General features: G+C 41.6%; 1 protein-coding gene across 4 annotated transcripts in view; it reads right to left on the bottom strand.

Moving 5' to 3' along the window:
- Window positions 1–2,575: 2,575 nt before the first annotated feature.
- RAP1A (RAP1A, member of RAS oncogene family) overlaps window positions 2,576–18,991 on the bottom strand; it is a 95,984-nt gene continuing 79,568 nt past the window's right edge. For all 4 annotated transcript variants that reach the window (XM_035124223.2, XM_035124228.2, XM_035124225.2 and 1 more), the window contains 6 exons: window positions 18,797–18,865; window positions 16,774–16,830; window positions 15,562–15,702; window positions 10,395–10,538; window positions 5,003–5,118; window positions 2,576–3,310 (listed from right to left, as the gene is read on the bottom strand). In XM_035124223.2, the coding sequence (XP_034980114.1) occupies window positions 5,032–5,118; window positions 10,395–10,538; window positions 15,562–15,702; window positions 16,774–16,830; window positions 18,797–18,865 (498 nt within the window). In that variant the 3' untranslated portion in view covers window positions 2,576–3,310; window positions 5,003–5,031. The remainder of the gene's footprint in view (window positions 3,311–5,002; window positions 5,119–10,394; window positions 10,539–15,561; window positions 15,703–16,773; window positions 16,831–18,796; window positions 18,866–18,991) is intronic.

Here is an 18,991-nt window from a genome sequence, read left to right as displayed (position 1 = left end):
GCATCCCCAAACTGCGGCCCTCCAGATGTTTTGGCCTACAACTCCCATGATCCCTAGTTAAGAGGACCAGTGGTCAGGGATGATGGGAATTGTAGTCCAAAACATCTGGAGGGCTGAAGTTTGGGGATGCCTGGTGTAGAGTATTGCCTCTTCATCTCTTTTCTGGGCCTATTTATGTTCTAATGTTGCCATCACACCCCCACTGTTTTTCCCTTCTGGTAGGAACATGTGTAACATTTAATTTTGTAACTCCTATAGTAGCCCTGCATGCTGATTAGAACTGAAAATATAGAAAAACAAATCTGTTGGCTTGTTCAGAAAAATCTGCAATGCATTCATGTATAGTCAATATTTCTTTTTCTTTTTTTAAACAACAACTCCTGCTTTTTAAGAATACAGTACTGTACTGACAATATTGTAGTTTGCTCCAGCCAAGCAGTCTTCACATGCCACCTGGCGGACACAAAGAGCATAAAGTACACCACACTTTCTTCCCTGCTGCAAAACACTTTGCAAGGCAAATAATATTAAGAAATCGGCCTGTTCTATCGTTTGCCCAATGCAATGCTATCCCACAGCCCTAACGTGTCTAACATTGGGCACAGTATGCAACTAATTTGCCCCACCAGTGCAAGAATGTTTACTTGCAAGTGAAATGTCCCCCTTTTCCTTCAGCCACCCTGTGCACCCCCTAAATCTGTTCTGCAGATTTGTTCAACGCTCAGAGCAGATTTGAGAAGACTCTGGGGTTTGTGCAGGGAGAGGAGAAATTCTATTGCACAAGAAGTTGGTTGGCTACTGCCCACAGTCCCAAACTTATTTGGTCTGTGATCAACTGTCAGATTTCCAGTTTAAACAGGAGGTGTTCTACATATATCCAATTCTGTGCAACTGCTTCACTGTTTAACTAATACATTTTCTGCTTTGCAATATACAACTGCATCATTCTAAGGTTGCAAACTCCTCATGCTCAGGTTAGGAGAACCAGTGTGGTGTAGTGGTTAGAGTGACAGACTTTGGCCCAGGAGATCAGAGTTCAAATCCCCACTCAGCCATGAAGCTTCCCGGGGTGATCCTGAGCCAGCTGGCATATCAGCCTAACCCACCACCCTGAGAATAATGTATGGTTTGATGGCATACAAATGTTAAAACAACTTACAGCCGGTGTTTGGGAGTAGTGCCTCCTAATTACATGACTGTACCGCTTTCTGTCAGCAGAATAATACTAGTTTTTAACAAGCAGGCAACTTTCCAGGTTGCAAGTGCTGCAACTAAAAAATGCCATATTGGAACCAAAGCACATAAAAATAACAACTGCAATCTCTGTTGAAGTCAGGGAAAGTGGCAACCTCACAACACAGGCAATGATAGCAAATGGTTTTTTAAAGCCCCAATATGTTTTTAATGTGTTGACAGAGCACAGAGCATTTCTTACTGAGAAGGCTGTTGTATTTTCTGTCCACTAGATGGCATGTGAAAACTGGCTACTAGAACCATCTTAAACATGGCTCCAACAACCCTATGATCACACCCAGACCTAAAATGTTCATTTTTGTCTAGAGTAGTTCCTCCATCCGACCATGAAAAGTACTCTCTCCACCACCACCACCGCAACTCAGCAACCCACTGCATTTATAGCCACCTGCCAAGTCTTCATCCTGCCAGAGATTCTTTTTTAAGGCTCGGTTGTAGTACTGACTAAAGCATTCCAAAACAAATTAAGGGGGGGGGATCAGTTCGTAATTACAATCCATTGCTGTATCGTATCTATTAGAGATACATTATTTGCTACTTCATAATTGAGTCGGATCCAGTCTGGCTTTTCCATTCACAGAAGGGCTATTTCCTTTTGCAGAAGGGACTGAGATCCAGTGGAAGATCTTGGTGGAAGAAAGAAGGGGAGCCCATTTTCACCGGTTAGCTGCTACCTCTCACACTGTTCCAGAGGTTCCCCTACAACCTTCCGGAGCAGGCTTGCAGGAGGTACAAAGGAAAATCGGTGGGGAACAAGGTCTTTGTTCTCTTCCTCCAGAAATGCCACCTAATGAGGCAGTGGGCACTCTTCAGTTAGCTAAGCCCGCTTGCCCATGTGTCAACTCAGATCTTCCTTTGTTATCATTTCTGCTGAATGAGCTCTATGAAGCCTCAAAGTGTACGCAGCCCAGCCAATCGAAACCAATGCAATGAAGTTATAACCTGACCACTCTGGCCACAATATATGCTTTCCCCTACACAAGCATGTCCGCCAGCCAGTATGGTGTAGCGTTTAGTGTGTCGGACTAGGACCTGGTAGATCAGGGTTCAAATCTCCAATTGACCGTGAAGCTCACTGGGTTACTTTGGATCAGTCAACTGCCTCTCAGCCTAACCTGCCTCACAGGGTTGTTTGCAAGGATAATATCACGAGGAGAACCATGTATGCCTCCTTGAAGGAAAGGTGGGAAAGAAATGCAATAATGAACAAGTAAGTGGGAGTTGTGAAAAGCATTTCAACAGCATTTACTGCTACAGTTTTCATCATCCTTTCAGCGAAAACCTCAGACCTGAAATCCAGAACAGAAACACTCAAACAAAATGAAAATGTACTAAAATTTAATCATTCATAAAAGCTGTAATTTAATCTGTGACAGTAAAACACAAGAAGCAATATTAGAGTTGGTTTAGTATATTATATATTTTAGCTTTCAAAGCCATAGAAATCAGTTATCCCAGTTTTTTTCCTATAAAAGACCCATTTTTTTCCAAAGCATTATGCACAATTTTAATTAGAATATAATGGCAGAATGAAAATAATGATATTCCGTAACTTTTTAAATATAAAATGAAGTCAATGACTTGGAAAGTTATTTGCTGCCATGAGTTCAAAGGGTAAAATTTGTATAATTGTATCTATCATGATAGATATAAAGTATTACTGGCTGACCATTTTTAGTGCTGGATGGGAGAAGAATTATGGTAAGAGGTCAATATGAAATTATAGTAGCAATATCTAACATCTGAAATGCATCCATGCTCTTTTGTATAATCATACAACTAGAGTCAATTATATTTATTATCACATCTGTTAACTGCTATTGCAAAGGAGAAGTACTATTGTCTTTAATTCCCAAGAGATATACACAAAGCAATTTTATTTTATTTCCTCCCCCCCAAGGGACCTTTGTGCAAACCATTATAAGATCTAAATTCTTCACATAATATATAAAAACAGAAGCCTCTTCGGATATGTTGTTAATTTGTGGTGTAGTTATTTGAATTCTGGAATGGTGGAACTTTCCAAATTAGGCAACAGTTCTTCATTCCTGTAATCCTGAGCACAAGAAGAGACAGACAATGAAGAGTCAACATCCAACTTAGAAACAGGCTCTGCAAACAAGAGAGTACTTAAAAAAGAAGAAGAGACACACAGAATTGAAAGTACTTTCTCTAAAAATGCTTAAAAACAAGTACGCAGCACATATTCAGAAAAAAGGTCCCAAGGAAGCTGCCTTATACAAAGGTCAGAGCACTCGTCCATCTGGCTCAGCATTTTTTACACCAGGGATGGGGAACCTGTGGTTCTCCAGATGTTGGTAGGCTCCTACCAGCCCCATCCCAGTGGACAGGGATGATGGTACCTGTAGCCTGGACACTGAGGTCCAGCTCTGAGGGCTTTCTGGAGGTTCCCTCACTGCATGATGTGAAGTTACAGAGAAACAGGCTTAGGTTCTCCTCGGTAGTGGCACCTTCCCTGTGGAATGCCCTCCAGGTAGATGTCAAAGAGATAAACCACCATATGACTTTTAGAAGACATCTGAAGGCAGCCCTGTTTCGGGAAGTTTTTTATGTTTTGTGGTGTTTTTATATTTTGCTGGAAACTGCCCAGAGCGTCTGCACCAACCTAATCAGATGGGTGGCATGTAAGTAATAAAATTGTTACTATTAGTAACAATTACTATTACTATTTGTAGTAAAATTGTCCAGCAACATCTGGAGGCCCAAAGTTCTCCATCCTTGGTCTACACTGACTGGCAGCAGTTCCCCAGGGTCTCAGGGATTTAGAATTTAGTTGACTACAACCCTCTGACTCATTTTTAAATTCCTTTCTCTCTCTCTCTCTAAGAGATGACTGAAAACTGGATTGCTGGGACAGTATGGGAGTTCGCTATGCTAAGATGTGTATGTATGTGGCAAAGGAAGAGAATGTTGCAGCGCCTCTTGCATAGCAAACCAGTGTTTATGGTTGTGCTCTCTCTCTTTCTCTCGCAGTAAGGATCGGTAGCAAGGGAGTTAAAACTAGATGTCAAAAGCAAATGAGTCAGCAGGTGGCACTTCAACCCAAAAATAAATGGCGTGTGCAGGCCCCAGTATGCATACTGATGTAGCTGCTGCTCTGCTCAAAGCCCACTCCCATATTATAGAAAAGGGGACGGGACATGGCTCTCCAAACCACTCAAATTTTGATTTCCCCCCCTCCCCAGGTAAACAATGTGCCTCTTCACAGGATAACATTTTAAAATGCTATAAAAACTCCAGCATCACATATAATTGAACCTTCCATTAAAAGCCAAAGAAAACATTTATTTTTAATTTTTAATTCCCCCCCTGTAAGATCTGAAAGCCAGCGGTGTAGTTTTTGAAAAGGAAGCACAGGGTAGTGCCTGTCTGCCTAGCTGATCCTGAACTATTTTAAGCATCCTTTATAAAAGGAAAGGGGAGCCTGTGACCCTGCAGACTTTGCTGAACTGCTACTCCCATGGTCCCCCAACCACTGCCTGGGGTGGATGGGAGCTGGAACCTAACAACACCTGGAGGGCCACAGGTTCTCTACCTCTGCTATATAGCACACACCCCAAATGTTAGTATTTGGCGGCTTATCATTCCTTTGCCAAAGGAATGCAGGTGGCCTTCAGCCCAGCCTGCAACCATCCCAGCATCATATAGTAGCTGCAGCAGCAGCAAGTAAGAGTCAGTGCCATGAACATGTCCCAGGAAGGTCATTAAGATTTCACCATTTGCTCACCTGGCTCAGAGCTGCTGCATGCTGTGGGTCTAGAGCAGCAGACATGATTTCTTTTTAGGCTTCTTCTTTTCCACTGGTGTTTTTCTATTTATCTGTCTGACGAGATCATAAAAGATCTGTGAGAGAGAGAGAGGAAGAGAGCAAAATAAGGTGAGAAATCAGGAGATACAGGTGCCGCAGAACGGCAACCTCATGTTACAATCCTGGCCTTAAAAGCTTTCGGCTAAATCAAGTGAGAAGGTGAGAAATAAATGGGGTGGGAGGCAGCGCAAAGAGAGCTGAACTTCTTGATTTTAGCATGAGTGAAGCAGGGCAATTTATCTAAGCTCCTGAAGGTTTTTGCTTCCTCTTGGGGCTCCCCTAATTGTGCTCTAGCTGCTTCCACTTTCCTCCAGCCGCATCACAAAGGAAGAAGGGGTGGGGGGAAAACCTCTACACTGTTCCAATTGAAAATCACATCACAACCAGGACAACCTCACACAGACCAGAAGAACAGGTACGAAGATGATGATAACCCAACAGAAGAAATCAAATCATTTGAAGAAGCAGCTACCAGTTTAGCCATTATTAGCAACTCTCCATATACGAATGTGTAGCAACAAGGTGCCAGAATATTAAATAAAGGAGTTTTCTGTTTGTCTTTCTTCCTCTTCCCATTTGTTTTATGGTAGAGTTACCATTTCTGAACTCGTATAATACATATATAGAATACTTGCTAAGAAAAGGTGAAAGAGGCCTGGCTATCAAGCATGCAAGCCATTAAGGTGTAAGAGTTTCTTTTGCAAAATGCAAATACCTAATCTCCATCTTATTTATATGTAGGGCTGCCATACAAACAAAAAAGCTGTCTTATAGTCAGTGGTGTAAATATGGTGTGTGTGTGTGTGTGTGTGTGTGTGTGTGTGTATGTCATGGACTCATCCACTCTGTCTCTTATGCACTGTAGCATCAAACCTGCAGATGAAAGCTACATACATCTTTGTCTTGGGTAAAGTCAACTGCGTAGCAATGCAGCTACAGTATTCAGCCTCCTGGAAAAGCTCACTTAACTCACTTCCTCCCCACAACCCTGTGTGATTTCTAACAAGCTTTAAGTCTACAGTACTTTGCTTGTGAACTGCAAAACCTAGAAATTGGATACTGCCTTGATATTATCTATTTCTTAAACACACACACACACACACACACACAAGCACACACACAAGCACAGCCAAGCACTTTCTGAAAGCATGATAAAGCCAGCATCTCTTTCACTCTGTACAATAACACTCTATAACAGGTTTCTCACACTCCCTCCCCACCAGGTTTACAGTTACATGGTTTGATGCTGTCAGCCTAAGGCAAAACACATCAGTTTGTACTCTAGTAAGGTCAGCCTGGCTTCTTGCTCGATGCTCAACAAGATTGCATTGGAAAGAAGTGAGAAAAGGTTTAGGGAGGGTCCCGGAGGAGAAGTGCACAGGAAGGAGGAATCTACCATATCTCCTGCTGAAAGATTATTCAAACCCTCAGACCTTATTGCCAGTCATTTCTAATCACTTATAGATCTCCAAAGTGCCTTTGTGTCAATCCAGCATAGCAGCATAAAGCAAGGAACTATGAAAGGACTGGTCTACATTGCCCTTACTCAAGGAAAACAGACAAACTGTGTTAGTCTATCAAGTATATTAACAGGGCGATTTGGCTTTCCTCCTCCACCCTCCCTTCCCAGAACACTGAAAGGGTATCCAGGGAAGGATTGCAGCATAGTGTTAAGAGCAGCTACTTTGCAGGCAGATGCCCAATCTCTGGCACAACCACGAAGGACTGGAAGAGAGTCCAAAACCTTGCAGAGGCAAGACGAGTAAGTGTGGACCTGGGTTTCCCAAACTTGGGTCTCCAGCTGTTTTTGGACTGCAATTCCAATCTTCCCTGACTGCTGGTCCTGCTACTTAGGGAGGATGGGAGTTGTAGTCCAAAAACAGCTGGAGACCCAAGTTTGGGAAAGCCAGGTGTAGACTGAGTTGGATCTGACTTGGTGCAAGGCACCTTCCTATGTTCCTATGACCAGCACGGGCAGTGCAGTCCCCACATGCATGCTTGTCAGGAGAACACATGCCTTATACCACCTCTAAAGCAATAACTGCCTCTTTGAAGGGCACCATTCATATTTTTGTACACAATGTGATTCCCCCCTTGGTAAGGGAAACAGGGAGGATTACAGTCCACATTGAAAGTGCCCAAGTGACATTTTAAAATGGAGGTATTTTCTCTTGGCAAGTGTTTGGCTGAGGGGATTTGTGGGGAAGAGGCAGCACCATTCCCTCAGAGAACATTTTGGACCCTCCCCCCAGGTCCTCTTTCACTACAAAGGAAACCTCCCCCACCCCCCAAAAAAACCCATTGTCTCCCTATTAAAACCATGCTAAGTAAAAGCAATTGTGGATAACTTTTATAATAATAATAATAATAATAATAATAATAATTTATTATTTATACCCCGCCCATCTGGCTGGGTTTCCCCGGCCACACTGGGCGGCTTACAACAGAATATTAAAATACAATAATCTATTAAACATTAAAAGCTTCCCCAAACAGGACTGCCTAATAGTAGCAATGGTAGGAAAGGATAAAAGGGGGGAAACCATCTCAAGTCAATTAGAGGTGGGCTCAAATCTTCATTTAACTAAATCTCCATATCGAAAGTGTGACAAGGAATGGTTGTATGTGTTTCATTCAAATGGAATAGCAGCCACGTTAAATGCAACAAGATAGAGAAGCTAAAATGTTAAATCAGTATAGCACAGGCCTAGTTCAATGGTGTTTACTCCCAGTTCTAGGACTGCCACATTAACCTCACGGTCTCAGACAGAATAAGGCATGCTAAACTTTCAGATTTCTGTCTCATTAAAGGCTACTGTAAGGCACAAAGGCCTGCATAAGTAGTGTATTCCTCATCTCCTTTGATTCCCCTCCGTTTCCAAAGATTGGCAAACCATTGCTTTCTGTATTGGCTCTTGTTCAACAAAATCATAACAAGCGTGACAACAAATTCTTTTGGATGAGAACGAGAACGGTTTTTGGATTTTTAAAAATGGAAATTACAAGTGGAAGTCATCTGTTGCTTCCAAACACAAAGTAACGAGGCAACTCTTCATAACTGAGGAATTACGAACTTGGCAAAGCCACAAGAATATCAGAGAGTACGCCAGAAACTCAGTTTCCCAAACCAAAACTAAAATCAAAAGAATGAACTAACAAAACCGACATACAGACACTCTTCCAAACTTTTGAGGTAAAGATGTGTCCAGTCCTGAAAACATAAGTCACCAGCTGAGCATGATGATGTAATTTGTGGGTGGCTGTACCGGATACAGCTGCCCATAAACAAATGAGGTGCCCCATCTTCCTCTCCTGGCAGAGTTTACTGACACAGATCAGATGTTTTGGAAAACCTAACTTTAAATTTCTTGAGTGGTCAGGACTTCCTTCACAAAGTGAACACAGCCTAGTTAGCTCAGTTATCTGATAGAGGTAATGGTAGTTAGAGAAAACCAGGCTCTGTGTGTTTTGGGATAAGCAGGCAGGGAATGATGGGAACTGTAGTTATGAAACTTCCAGGAATCCAAAGTGGAAGAACATTGGGCTATAGCGGCCTTCCCCAACCTGGGGCCCGGCAGATGTTTTGGACTACAACTCCCATCCTCTCCAAGAATCAGGGATTACTGCAGATGTAGGGACCAGGTTAAGGAAGCCTGGCCTATAGTGATGATGTTTTATTATTATTTCAGACACTTCTTTAATGTCATTCACCCGAGCTGGGGCAGAAGAGGGTCTAGGTCCCCCCACCCCACCCCCAACTACTGTTTCATCAGGTAACAGCTAACTAAGCTGTGTTCCCTTCCTAAAGGGCCTTTGTGAAGCAGCTCTGCTGCCCAGGGCAGTTCTCAGTCATTTGGAAGCAGATGCTATGTACTGTCAAACGAAGCACCCAGTCAACCACCAACTTCAGTGCTATTGACTTCTCAACCCATCTCAGCATATAAACTATATAAAACAAAGTGTCTCTTGTGGCACCTTGAAGACTTGTTTAACAGTTCCTCTGGAAATTGTTTTATGTATGATAGGTACTTGAACGTATCACAAGAGCTCATGTGATTCACAGCTTGTTCAGAAGGTTTCATCACTGGGGAGGGGGAGAACCACTCCAGTGGATGCTTCTAGGGCTGCACTGTACTTTGGGGCTAAAAATATCGTGAGCAGGAAAGCAGGGCAAAGAAAATATCCCCACTCCACACCAAAAACACAATGGCCAGCTTTTTACACCTGTTCACTGCCGTTTCCTCACTGTCACCCTGTTTTGGCAACGTGGAGGGGGGAGGCAGGAGGAGAAGAGTGTCTCTCGACCCAACATGAGCCCATACAATCAGAGACCATGTAGTGAATGTGATGGGGACATGACTCGACCCAGCTAATCGAGACATGACTGTGCGGCAATGCTAATGCGGGCAAACAGAACCGATCCAGAACATGATGCTTTCTTCACTGGTCAGGGGCGCAATCCCTGCCAATCGATTCACTAATTGCCCTTGCTCCGAACAGACAAGACTTTCAGATCAGCCGCTCTAAAAGAGACTTGAAATGGGGAACTCTTTTCACTGCTACCAAACATATTAGTGGTAAGTGCCCCCCCCCCAATTTTTAGCCCTACAAACGTTCCTCATTCCAATCAGTGCCGCTCTGGCTTTTTTGCTCTATTACTTGATTTCTCGTCTTTTATGCCTTGCTTTTTGCAGAGATTCATCTGCCCTACAGTGGTTACCTAAGAGAAACTACACAGTCTGCCTTTCGTTTAGGTGCATTGAGCTTGCATAAAGCACTTTTTTAAGCGACACGGCTCAAGTTTGAACTCTGGGTCTTGCGAGATTAAAACGCAGTGCGTGGCACACCTATTTGCACAGGTGCTCAGCATGCAAACATGACCACTCACGCACCACATTTGGTTCCACAATAAAGCAGCGTTCGGAATGATTGAGGAAGAGCTCTCAGCTAAGGGATTAGTTTTCTCTAAGGTAACACAATAGCAGAATGAATCACATATTGACAGATCAGAAGAGTGAAGACCGAAACCCTGCAGGTTTTGGCTCAGGTTTTGCACTGGGGCATCTCGCTCTGCACAAATGCACTTCAGTCACCAAAACAGCACAACGGTGGGGATGCAAAAAAAGCATCTTTTATGCGAGCCTTCAGAAAGGATCCACCGAAACGCAGGCTTTCGATTTACGCAAATGTTCAGTCCAAGAGGACTATAGGAATATTTACACGAGGGGATGGTGTACATACATATATACACAAACCCAAGCCTATAAAAGGGGGTTGTGTGCTGCCTTGTGAAATATTAACCAATAGTTACCTCGTTAACATTGATTTTTGACTTTGCAGATGACTCTAGAAAGGCACAGTTACACCACTGTCTTGCTAAGTTCTGTCCCTGTTCTTTGCCAACTACACGTTCATCTTCCAGGTCACATTTATTGCCAACCAGAATCATGGGAACCTGCGCAGAAAGAATAAGAGAGTTATTAACAGATGGCATTCAAAGCTGCGTGCTTAGTCTGAGCAGACCTGCAAAAATACTCGCTGACTAAGGTTAGCAGTCTCTAGAACGAAGGAGTCGCGCCTCCCCCCCTTACATCTGGAGAAATTTCCTACTCTTAGTTTTTCATGATTTTGCTTAACAGATTGATTACACATTATTGCTTTCTACTGATAACATGTTTCAAAAAGCAAAGATGTGAGAAATTTATGAAGACATTAAAAAAGGAGTTTCATCATATTGAAAAAGGAAGGCAGAATCTGCACTTTTCAAAAAAAAAAATCTAACACCAGCAATAGGGAACCTGCCGTGGCTGTTCTCCAAGAGCCATGTCCATCTGCCTCACACCTGACAGCCTATGTATCATCAGGGGTGGGACAGGTACTATTGCTGCGACAAAGAAACTATTGGGAACTTAAAGTGAGGTCTCAATTGTTCTTTTGCAAGTTGAGCTCCCTGTCAGCCACGAACAGCTGATCGGCGCCAAGAGGAAGCTCCACTCAAATTGACACACTGAGGTGGATCATTGTCTCAGTTTGAAGCAGTTTGCTTTCAAATGACTTCCTAAAATGAAGCTTTCTTCCTCTGCAAAGGGTGGAAAAGGTTTGATTTGAGGAAGGAGAACTAGCCCCTCTGAAGTCGCATTCCCAGTTGCAATCAGTGTACCTTTAAAAGAGGGTGTAGATCAGTGGTTACAGTGATCCCCTTTGATAATAGGAGATTGAGGGGTGGCTTAACCTACCCACTTGTCGAAGTGGGCCTGTGAAGGGTGGGGAAATCAGGCTAGTGCCCCATCACTGAATAGGAAAAATATGTATTAGAACTGTGTCACAAATCTGTATTATTTGGACACAAAACCCCTATATTACTTGCAAAGTAGAACTCCAAAGTACATTTGGAGGATAAATGACTGAATTATACATTAAGTACCTGCAAGAAAGTAAGCAAACAAACCATTTTGTACCCGTCTTTACCATGACTACATCACACTGATAATTAAACCGTCTCATGGCAACTATCAAAGAAATGGAGATACCACAGTCTGGAAGGTTCATTGACACACAATCTATTTCCACAAGCACTTACCTTAATGTCAGTTTCTACAACAACACAGAGTTGACATTTCAAACCCTCAGATAGGCAGTAGCTACTTTTCAATTCAACATAAGTTATACAACAGGATTTACATCACTTCCCAAGAAATACGCTGTATGTATTGGCCCCAGTAATTTGTCCTGCTTAGGCAATAAATGCCTTCTCCACTCCAGAAATGGGGCTTCAGAGTCATGAAATGCAAAGACAGCTACGCAACCATTATGTTCTTATTTTGAAGTGTTTGGCAGCATGCTTGACATTAAAACTTTAATTGCAAACACTGAACACACATGCACAGAGACACATCCTGTTTCGCCTGAGCTATCTAAAAGCGCTACACACAGAAAACTGATGATAATGGGTGTGCACACCATTCTGTTTCCTGAAGTATTTAAAACACACACACACACAGCAAAGTTTGCACTTTCCAGAAGGAAAGTACCTCATATACTTCCCCTTAATAAATAATTAGCAATATACAGTAATAAAAATTAAGCTTTTAATATTTAAACTCAACTGTGTAAAATTATTTATTAAACCAAGTCTCCCTCAGGTCATTTCAGAATAGTTCTAACATTTGCTAAATTTCTGAACGCACTCTCTTATTCATGGAAGATCAGTTCCAGGTAAAAAGAAACACATTTCTTATGATTCCCCCCCCCCAGAGGTGTAGTTAAATCTGCTACTATACAAGCTACTATCCTGCTAAAAGAAATGAAATCCATACCGTGTTTCTCATATTATAAGACATGTCTTATATTTATTTTTTCCTCAAAAAAACACACTATGGCTTATTTTCAAGGGATGTCTTATTTTTTTCCTCCTCCTCCTGCCGCGGCCAGCATTGATGCTGCACCTATCATTATGTCTTATTTTCGGGGTATGGCTTATATTCCTTGAATGCTTAAAAATCCTGCTATGTCTTATTTTATGGGTATGTCTTAAAATGTGAGAAACAGGGTACTTCGTTTAAAACAAGGAAAGAAAATCATCTAGCATATTAAAATCTAGAAGCTATCACTTAACATGTAAAGTTTTTTTTAACAATAGTAACTTGTTAGAATTAGGGGATTTATATCCAGCATAATTCATTTGACCCCAAACAGGATACATGTGTAACCTCAAACAGTTTAAGTTGCTGCATACCAGTGTTTTGACTTTAATGCTAAGAAAGGAATCAGCTTCTAGGATGAACATAATCCCTCATCTAAAAGATAGTTCATTTTACTTTTTTTTTTAAGCGTAACCAAGATTTGTGTATCAAAGGGGGTTTCAAAAACATTACGGGAAAAGAGAAAAATGAAGCCAGAGATAATGATCAGCAAAGATATAAAAATTGAAGAATAAAAATATGTGGCTAAACTACTTTTAAACACAATTAAGATCTTCCTGTCCACATGCATTGGATAGTAGCTACCTATTCTATGGAGATCTCTCTCATGAATACAGTGGGTTGGACAGACATACCAATTCTGTCCGCTGATTTTCTGGACTAACGGAGAGCCCAAATCAAAATAGTAAGCTAGATCTGATGCTAAAGTAACACTTCCTGATTAGCACAATAAATTGCTAGGTCACAGGTTTTACTGTGTGAATGAATGTTATGAACTTCTGTGACAGCATTTGCTGCTACTGATTCAGACAAAATATTCTCCCTACCTACCCACCCCTCAAAATAATGGTCTTCCATTTCCAAGGGCAGCCTCAGATGTTAAATCATGAGTTTTCTTATTGTTTATTGTTTTTTGATGCACAACAATCCCATTAGAGAAAGATAGAAATGGTTTTTCAAGAAATAGATATTTAAAACTCAAATATCGCAGGACACATAATAGGAGGAGTACAATATTGCACTAATACAAGTGTTCCCTCGGTCCAAGATTTCTGCTTACCTGATGAAACAACCTCCCCTCTCCTCCCCTCATGCACTGTTCTGGGGGGGGGGGTTTCCTCCTAACCCTCCAAGAGCCAACTGGGGTGTGTGGGCGAAAGTCCCGTTGCACTAGCGGGAGCCTTGCACTGGCTCCTGCTAGCAGAACTACTTAGCTGAATCCAACCCATAGTGCAGTTCCACCCTGCACATTCACTCGTTGCATTACAGTGGAACCTCGGTTTATGAACACCTCGGTTTATGAATTTTCGGTTTATGAACGCCGCAACCCATCTGGAACGGATTAATTCACTTTCCATTACTTTTAATGGGAAAGTTCGCTTCAGTTTATGAACGCTTCAGTTTATGAACAGACTTCCGGAACCAATTACACCCATGTTTCAGTTTATGAACGCTTCAGTTTAAGTACTTCGTGGGCCCGTCTGGAACGGATTAATCCACTTTCCATTACTTTCAATGGAAAAGTTCGCTTCAGTTTATGAACGGTTACTCCGCGGACCGTCTGGAACGGATGAATCCACTTTCCATTACTTTCAATGGGAAAGTTCGCTTCAGTTTATGAACGCTTCAGTTTATGAACAGACTTCCAGAACCAATTGTGTTCATATACCGAGGTACCACTGCATATGGGTTGAGACTTACTTCCTAGAAGTAAGTTCAGGGAAGTTTTTAATGTTTGATGCTGTACTGTTTTTAATATTTGGTTGGAAGCCGCCCAGAGTGGCTGGGGAAAACCCAGCCAGATGGGCGGGGCATAAATAAATAAATAAATAAATAAATAAATAATAATAATAATAATTGAAAGTCTATTAGGAATTGCAGCCTTAAGAAACAGGAAGCTGGACTAGGTGGACATTTGGTAGGACGCTGATTAAACAGGGCTACTCTTAACATATGTGGTGGTGGTATCTGTAGACAATGAAAACATCCATGCGCAACATCACAACCTACAGCATGATGCCATGGAACTGACAGCATAATGCAAAGCCCATCAGCTTGAATTGTATAGCCACTTAACAGCTGTGCAAGAGTAATTGACAGCAAAGTCATCCAGGTATAGATCTTCTGCATGATTACTGGTGGAATCCCTGCTTAAAAGGTGATAATCCATATGGGAAGTCAACTGCCTGAGTTGGCGCTCAGTCCAGCCAAATGGAAGTCTTTCACATATTACAGTAAAAGATGGACCTAGGCCAAGGTGGCTAACCTGTGCCCCGTTCCCTTGTGTTCCCAAATGAACTTGCATCACCCCGACTATTGACCATCCTGGCTGGGACTGATGAGAGATGCAGATCAACAACAGCAGGAGGGTCACAAGTTAGCCACTTTAAAATATGCACAAGTTAAAATACTAAAACGTTTAAATTACCACCACTTTCTAGGCATCTAAGCACATTTAAACTATCTTGCAGCAAAGGAAGTTTTATAGTACTAAGATTTTTAGTCTACTAATCAAGTTTGTAGCATTTTCTTTAGAAAAAAACAGTATGGACTTTTGAGCACAGCTATTTTGATTAGCCAGATTATCAAACAACTAGAAAACTGTGTTTTTCCACCTGATGGCAGCCAGAAACAAAATGTCTACCAAAGAGCCACAAAACCCGTTTTAAATAGCAAGTCATAATGGGAGTTACTGAGCCTTCTAAAAACCTGGCACCATATGTAGCCATTTCAGTGACAAAAGGTTGAGCAGGAGGAATTGGGCTTGTACACTGGCGTATTCTACTAAAAATCTACTTCTTATGGGACTTGAACTTTTCCAGAGTTCAACCCCAGTTTGGGATACTGAGCATTTCTGACTAACCGTCCAGTAATGTCCATATGAATAGCTTCCAAAATATCTAAATAGAGAAATTTATGATATCATACAAAACATTCTAGAACAGTGTTTTTCAGTCATCTTATTAACTGTGCAAAAAACAGATGCTGGCTTGTGTAGTTTTTTCTTGGGGGGGGGGAGATTCCAATGGTTCACAAAGCAATAACCCATTTACTTACGTCTTCTGTGTCCTTGACCCGTAAGATCTGCTCCCTCAGGTCCTGCAAGTCATTGAACGTGGACTGTGCTGTAATAGAATATACTAGTGCAAACCCCTGACCATTCTTCATATAGAGATCCCTCATTGCTGTAAATTGCTCCTGTAATCAAAAAATTTTTATAAAAAAAATGAATTAGCAGTTTAGTTTAATTAGCTGTTTAACATACACACATTAAGATGTTCAGGTTTAAACAGGGATAAAAAGGTCATAGGCAACTGGAAATTTCCAGTCTTAGCTCTTGCAGAAATCCAGTGAAAAAATTAATTTACTTTAAAAGGAACCGGCTTTCTCAAATATCCTTCTTTCAATGTTAGAAATTTTAAACAAGGGCTTTGCAGTGTTTAGGGCGGCTTCACACCTTACAACCAAAGGGTGTATCTTCTTCTACTGCGAAAGGCACCTATGTATCGCAGTAGAAGCAGATAACACATACCCCTCCCCTCTCACCTTCTTCACCATCTCTCTCTATCATACACCCAGAGCTCACTTGAAATATGCACCAGCAGCCTGGGCAAACATAGTGTACTCAGGATGAAAAAACTATGTAGCCAGCCCAGGTCGCATATTGTAGGCTGCAGATGATAATACTAAATGCACAGTGATAAATAAAACACACTTCTATCGTAAGATGTGAAGCAGTCTTTAGATTCAGAAGGATTTCAGGAAATCTTTTCAGAACATCAAGAACCACTATAAGCTTTAAAGGATGGACGCCCAAGAAAGCCAGGCAGATAGGCAGTCTCTCTTAAAGGCAGCAATTGTATCGGTACATGTGTTTTACAAGTTTTTTAGCAGCGTGCACACTTTATCTGTCAGCTTTAACTGCCATAATGTTTTAATTTGTTGTAGTTTTCAACAATAAAGAAGTTCAACAAGAGGATTTTTTGTTAGAACTTTAAAGTGCCGGAAATCTGAAAATGTTTTTAAATTTTACGAAGTTCTAATGAAAAACTTTCAAGACAATATTTCAGTTTGTTCCTAATAAACTGTGCAAGGGGCTACCGGTACTTGGAATAATAGAAAAGGCAAGAAATGCTGGTTTGCTCGTAGCCACATAACATAAGCAAGAAAGAGATGGGACCCCCCCCCCTTATAATCCATGTCTTGCGTCACTCTTAGTGTTCCCTTCAAATATTAAGCATTTCAGATTTCAGGATAGATCTCACTTACTGTCCCTGCTGTATCGAGGATTTCAAGCATACATTGTTGACAGTCTACTTCCACTTGCTGAAAGACAAATAAAGGACAGATACCATTATAGCCTTAAGGGGCAGGAGGAAGAGACTCAATTAATGCTTGCTCATAACCTCCTGGCAATAGGGGCATTTAAGCATTACAAACAACTCGCGCACCACCTGTGTACACAAACAGTTAAGCTTCACAGTTATGCACAAGTTACAGTCCATGAATTTATGCAAGTGTTGTGTACACAACTGTTGAGCTGTACAAATCAGCAGGATTTAGAAAAGCCAACGAGAGTGTACACACAAACTTGTACGTGTGTGCAGACAGCTTGCATTTGTGTATAGTGTACATGTGAACAAGCCTTACTGTGAGCTTTTCCACTGCTTTCTGAGTGTATGCATGGGGTTGCATTAAAAAAGGATGGAACGTGGCAGGCAGGAGATAAAATACCCAAAGAGCAAGCAGTCCTTTCAATAGCAGTCTCTAAGTGCTGCCTGCCAGTATCCATTGTCTGTTATTAGGAATGCAGGAAGCTACCTAGTTAGACCACTGGTCCACTGAGCTCGGTATTGCATATGACTGTCAGAGGCTCTTCAAGATTTCAGGCAGGAATATTTCCTAGCCCTATCTATCTGGAGATGCCCGAGAGTGAAACTGTGACCTTCTATATGTGCTCTGCCGTTGAACTATAATACCTAAATGGATGTCAAGCATGTATTTAATTTTTAATGGAACAACACTGACATGTAATATGATCAAGGAAATATTTGTGTGGGTGTGCTTGTAATCTAGGAACACAGGAAGCTGCCTTATACTGAACCAGATCTTTGCTTCACCTAGCTCAGTTTATCTGTGGTGACTGGCAGGGCCTTCCAAAAAAGCTTTAGACAAGAGTCTTTTCCATCTGTGCAAGAGGTGCTTGAACCTGGAATCTTTTGCATGCAAATATTATGGTTAAGTTAAAAAGTATCCACAATGAAACTGCAGTGCAACAACAATAAAGTAATAATAAAAACACTGCTTCATAGGGTTGTCCAAAACGTTTGGCTTCTGATTTACATCCTGTTATGAAATGGGAGTGAAGAGTTGAGTTGAACGCTGTTGTTCTTGTTTTTTTAATGGAATTAAGCAAAAAACTTTGGGCTTTTCTCCAAAACTTATAAAATCCACAAATGCCAAGGAGTTGCAAACGCTGATTTAAAATGCTTAATTATTATTTATTAAACTTAGTATGCTGCTTTTTTAAAACAGCAAGTAGCTTAAAATTGACTTACACTTAGTTTGACATTGTGAAATAAGGCTGCATGGCATTAGACCTGATCACCTAGAATGCTTTGGATGCTGTATCAGGCCCAGACTCAACTGGTGCTGACCACGTTTCTCTGTCCTGGGCTTAGTGATTGTGCCCCTCCCCCTTTTTAAAGGAAATGCAACTACAGGGAGGCCCTCTCTAAACTGGGAATGTAGCATTCAGAGAGCAGGGGAAGATTCATCTTTCCCATGCTGCTTTCCCAACCCACAACCACCATAGAAACCATTTGACCCCGAAGGTACCAACTTTGGGAGAAACCAGCAGTTTCAGGAGTAATTCTTGGTAGGAAAATGGCATAGGGAAAGGGCTGTCCCCCATTTACCATGCCACAGTTCATATCCAGATTTGGTCCTCTCTATATCAAAGACAAAACAAGCCCAAGATAAACCAGGGGTAGAGAATCTGTAGTCCTGCATATGCTGTTGGACTACAACTTTTTGTTGGCCAAGCTTGCATGGGCTGATGTAAACTGGAGTCCAGCAACATCTGGAGGGCCCTGGGATAGACAATCATGTAATTATTCTCTTGGGAAGAATTAGCAACACACTATTAGGAATATGATCCTAATAATAGTCTGATCGTGTTGTGGGAGGAGGCCATGAATTCTATACCAAGGGGGGTGGGAAACTGGGCAAGGGAAGTCTTAAAGTTACTGATCTGAGAGTGGGTGGAGAAAATCACAGCTTCATACTTTACCTTTCTGTAGGAGTCTTCTATTGTGGGGTCATATTTTTCAACAAAAATTCCCTGAACAAACTGTACAGTCTGGAAAGAAAAACAAAAAAGGAAAAAGAACACACAGAGAGGGTCAGCCAGCTGCCTCCAACTGAAGATATTCAACGGGATAATCGGGCAAAGTGTTTGCAAAGCACAGACATTTTGCTTGGTTCT

Source organism: Zootoca vivipara, chromosome 7 (genome assembly GCF_963506605.1).
Source record: "Zootoca vivipara chromosome 7, rZooViv1.1, whole genome shotgun sequence".
NCBI classification, from domain to species: domain Eukaryota; kingdom Metazoa; phylum Chordata; class Lepidosauria; order Squamata; family Lacertidae; genus Zootoca; species Zootoca vivipara.
This window is presented reverse-complemented; position numbering and strand designations above follow the sequence as displayed.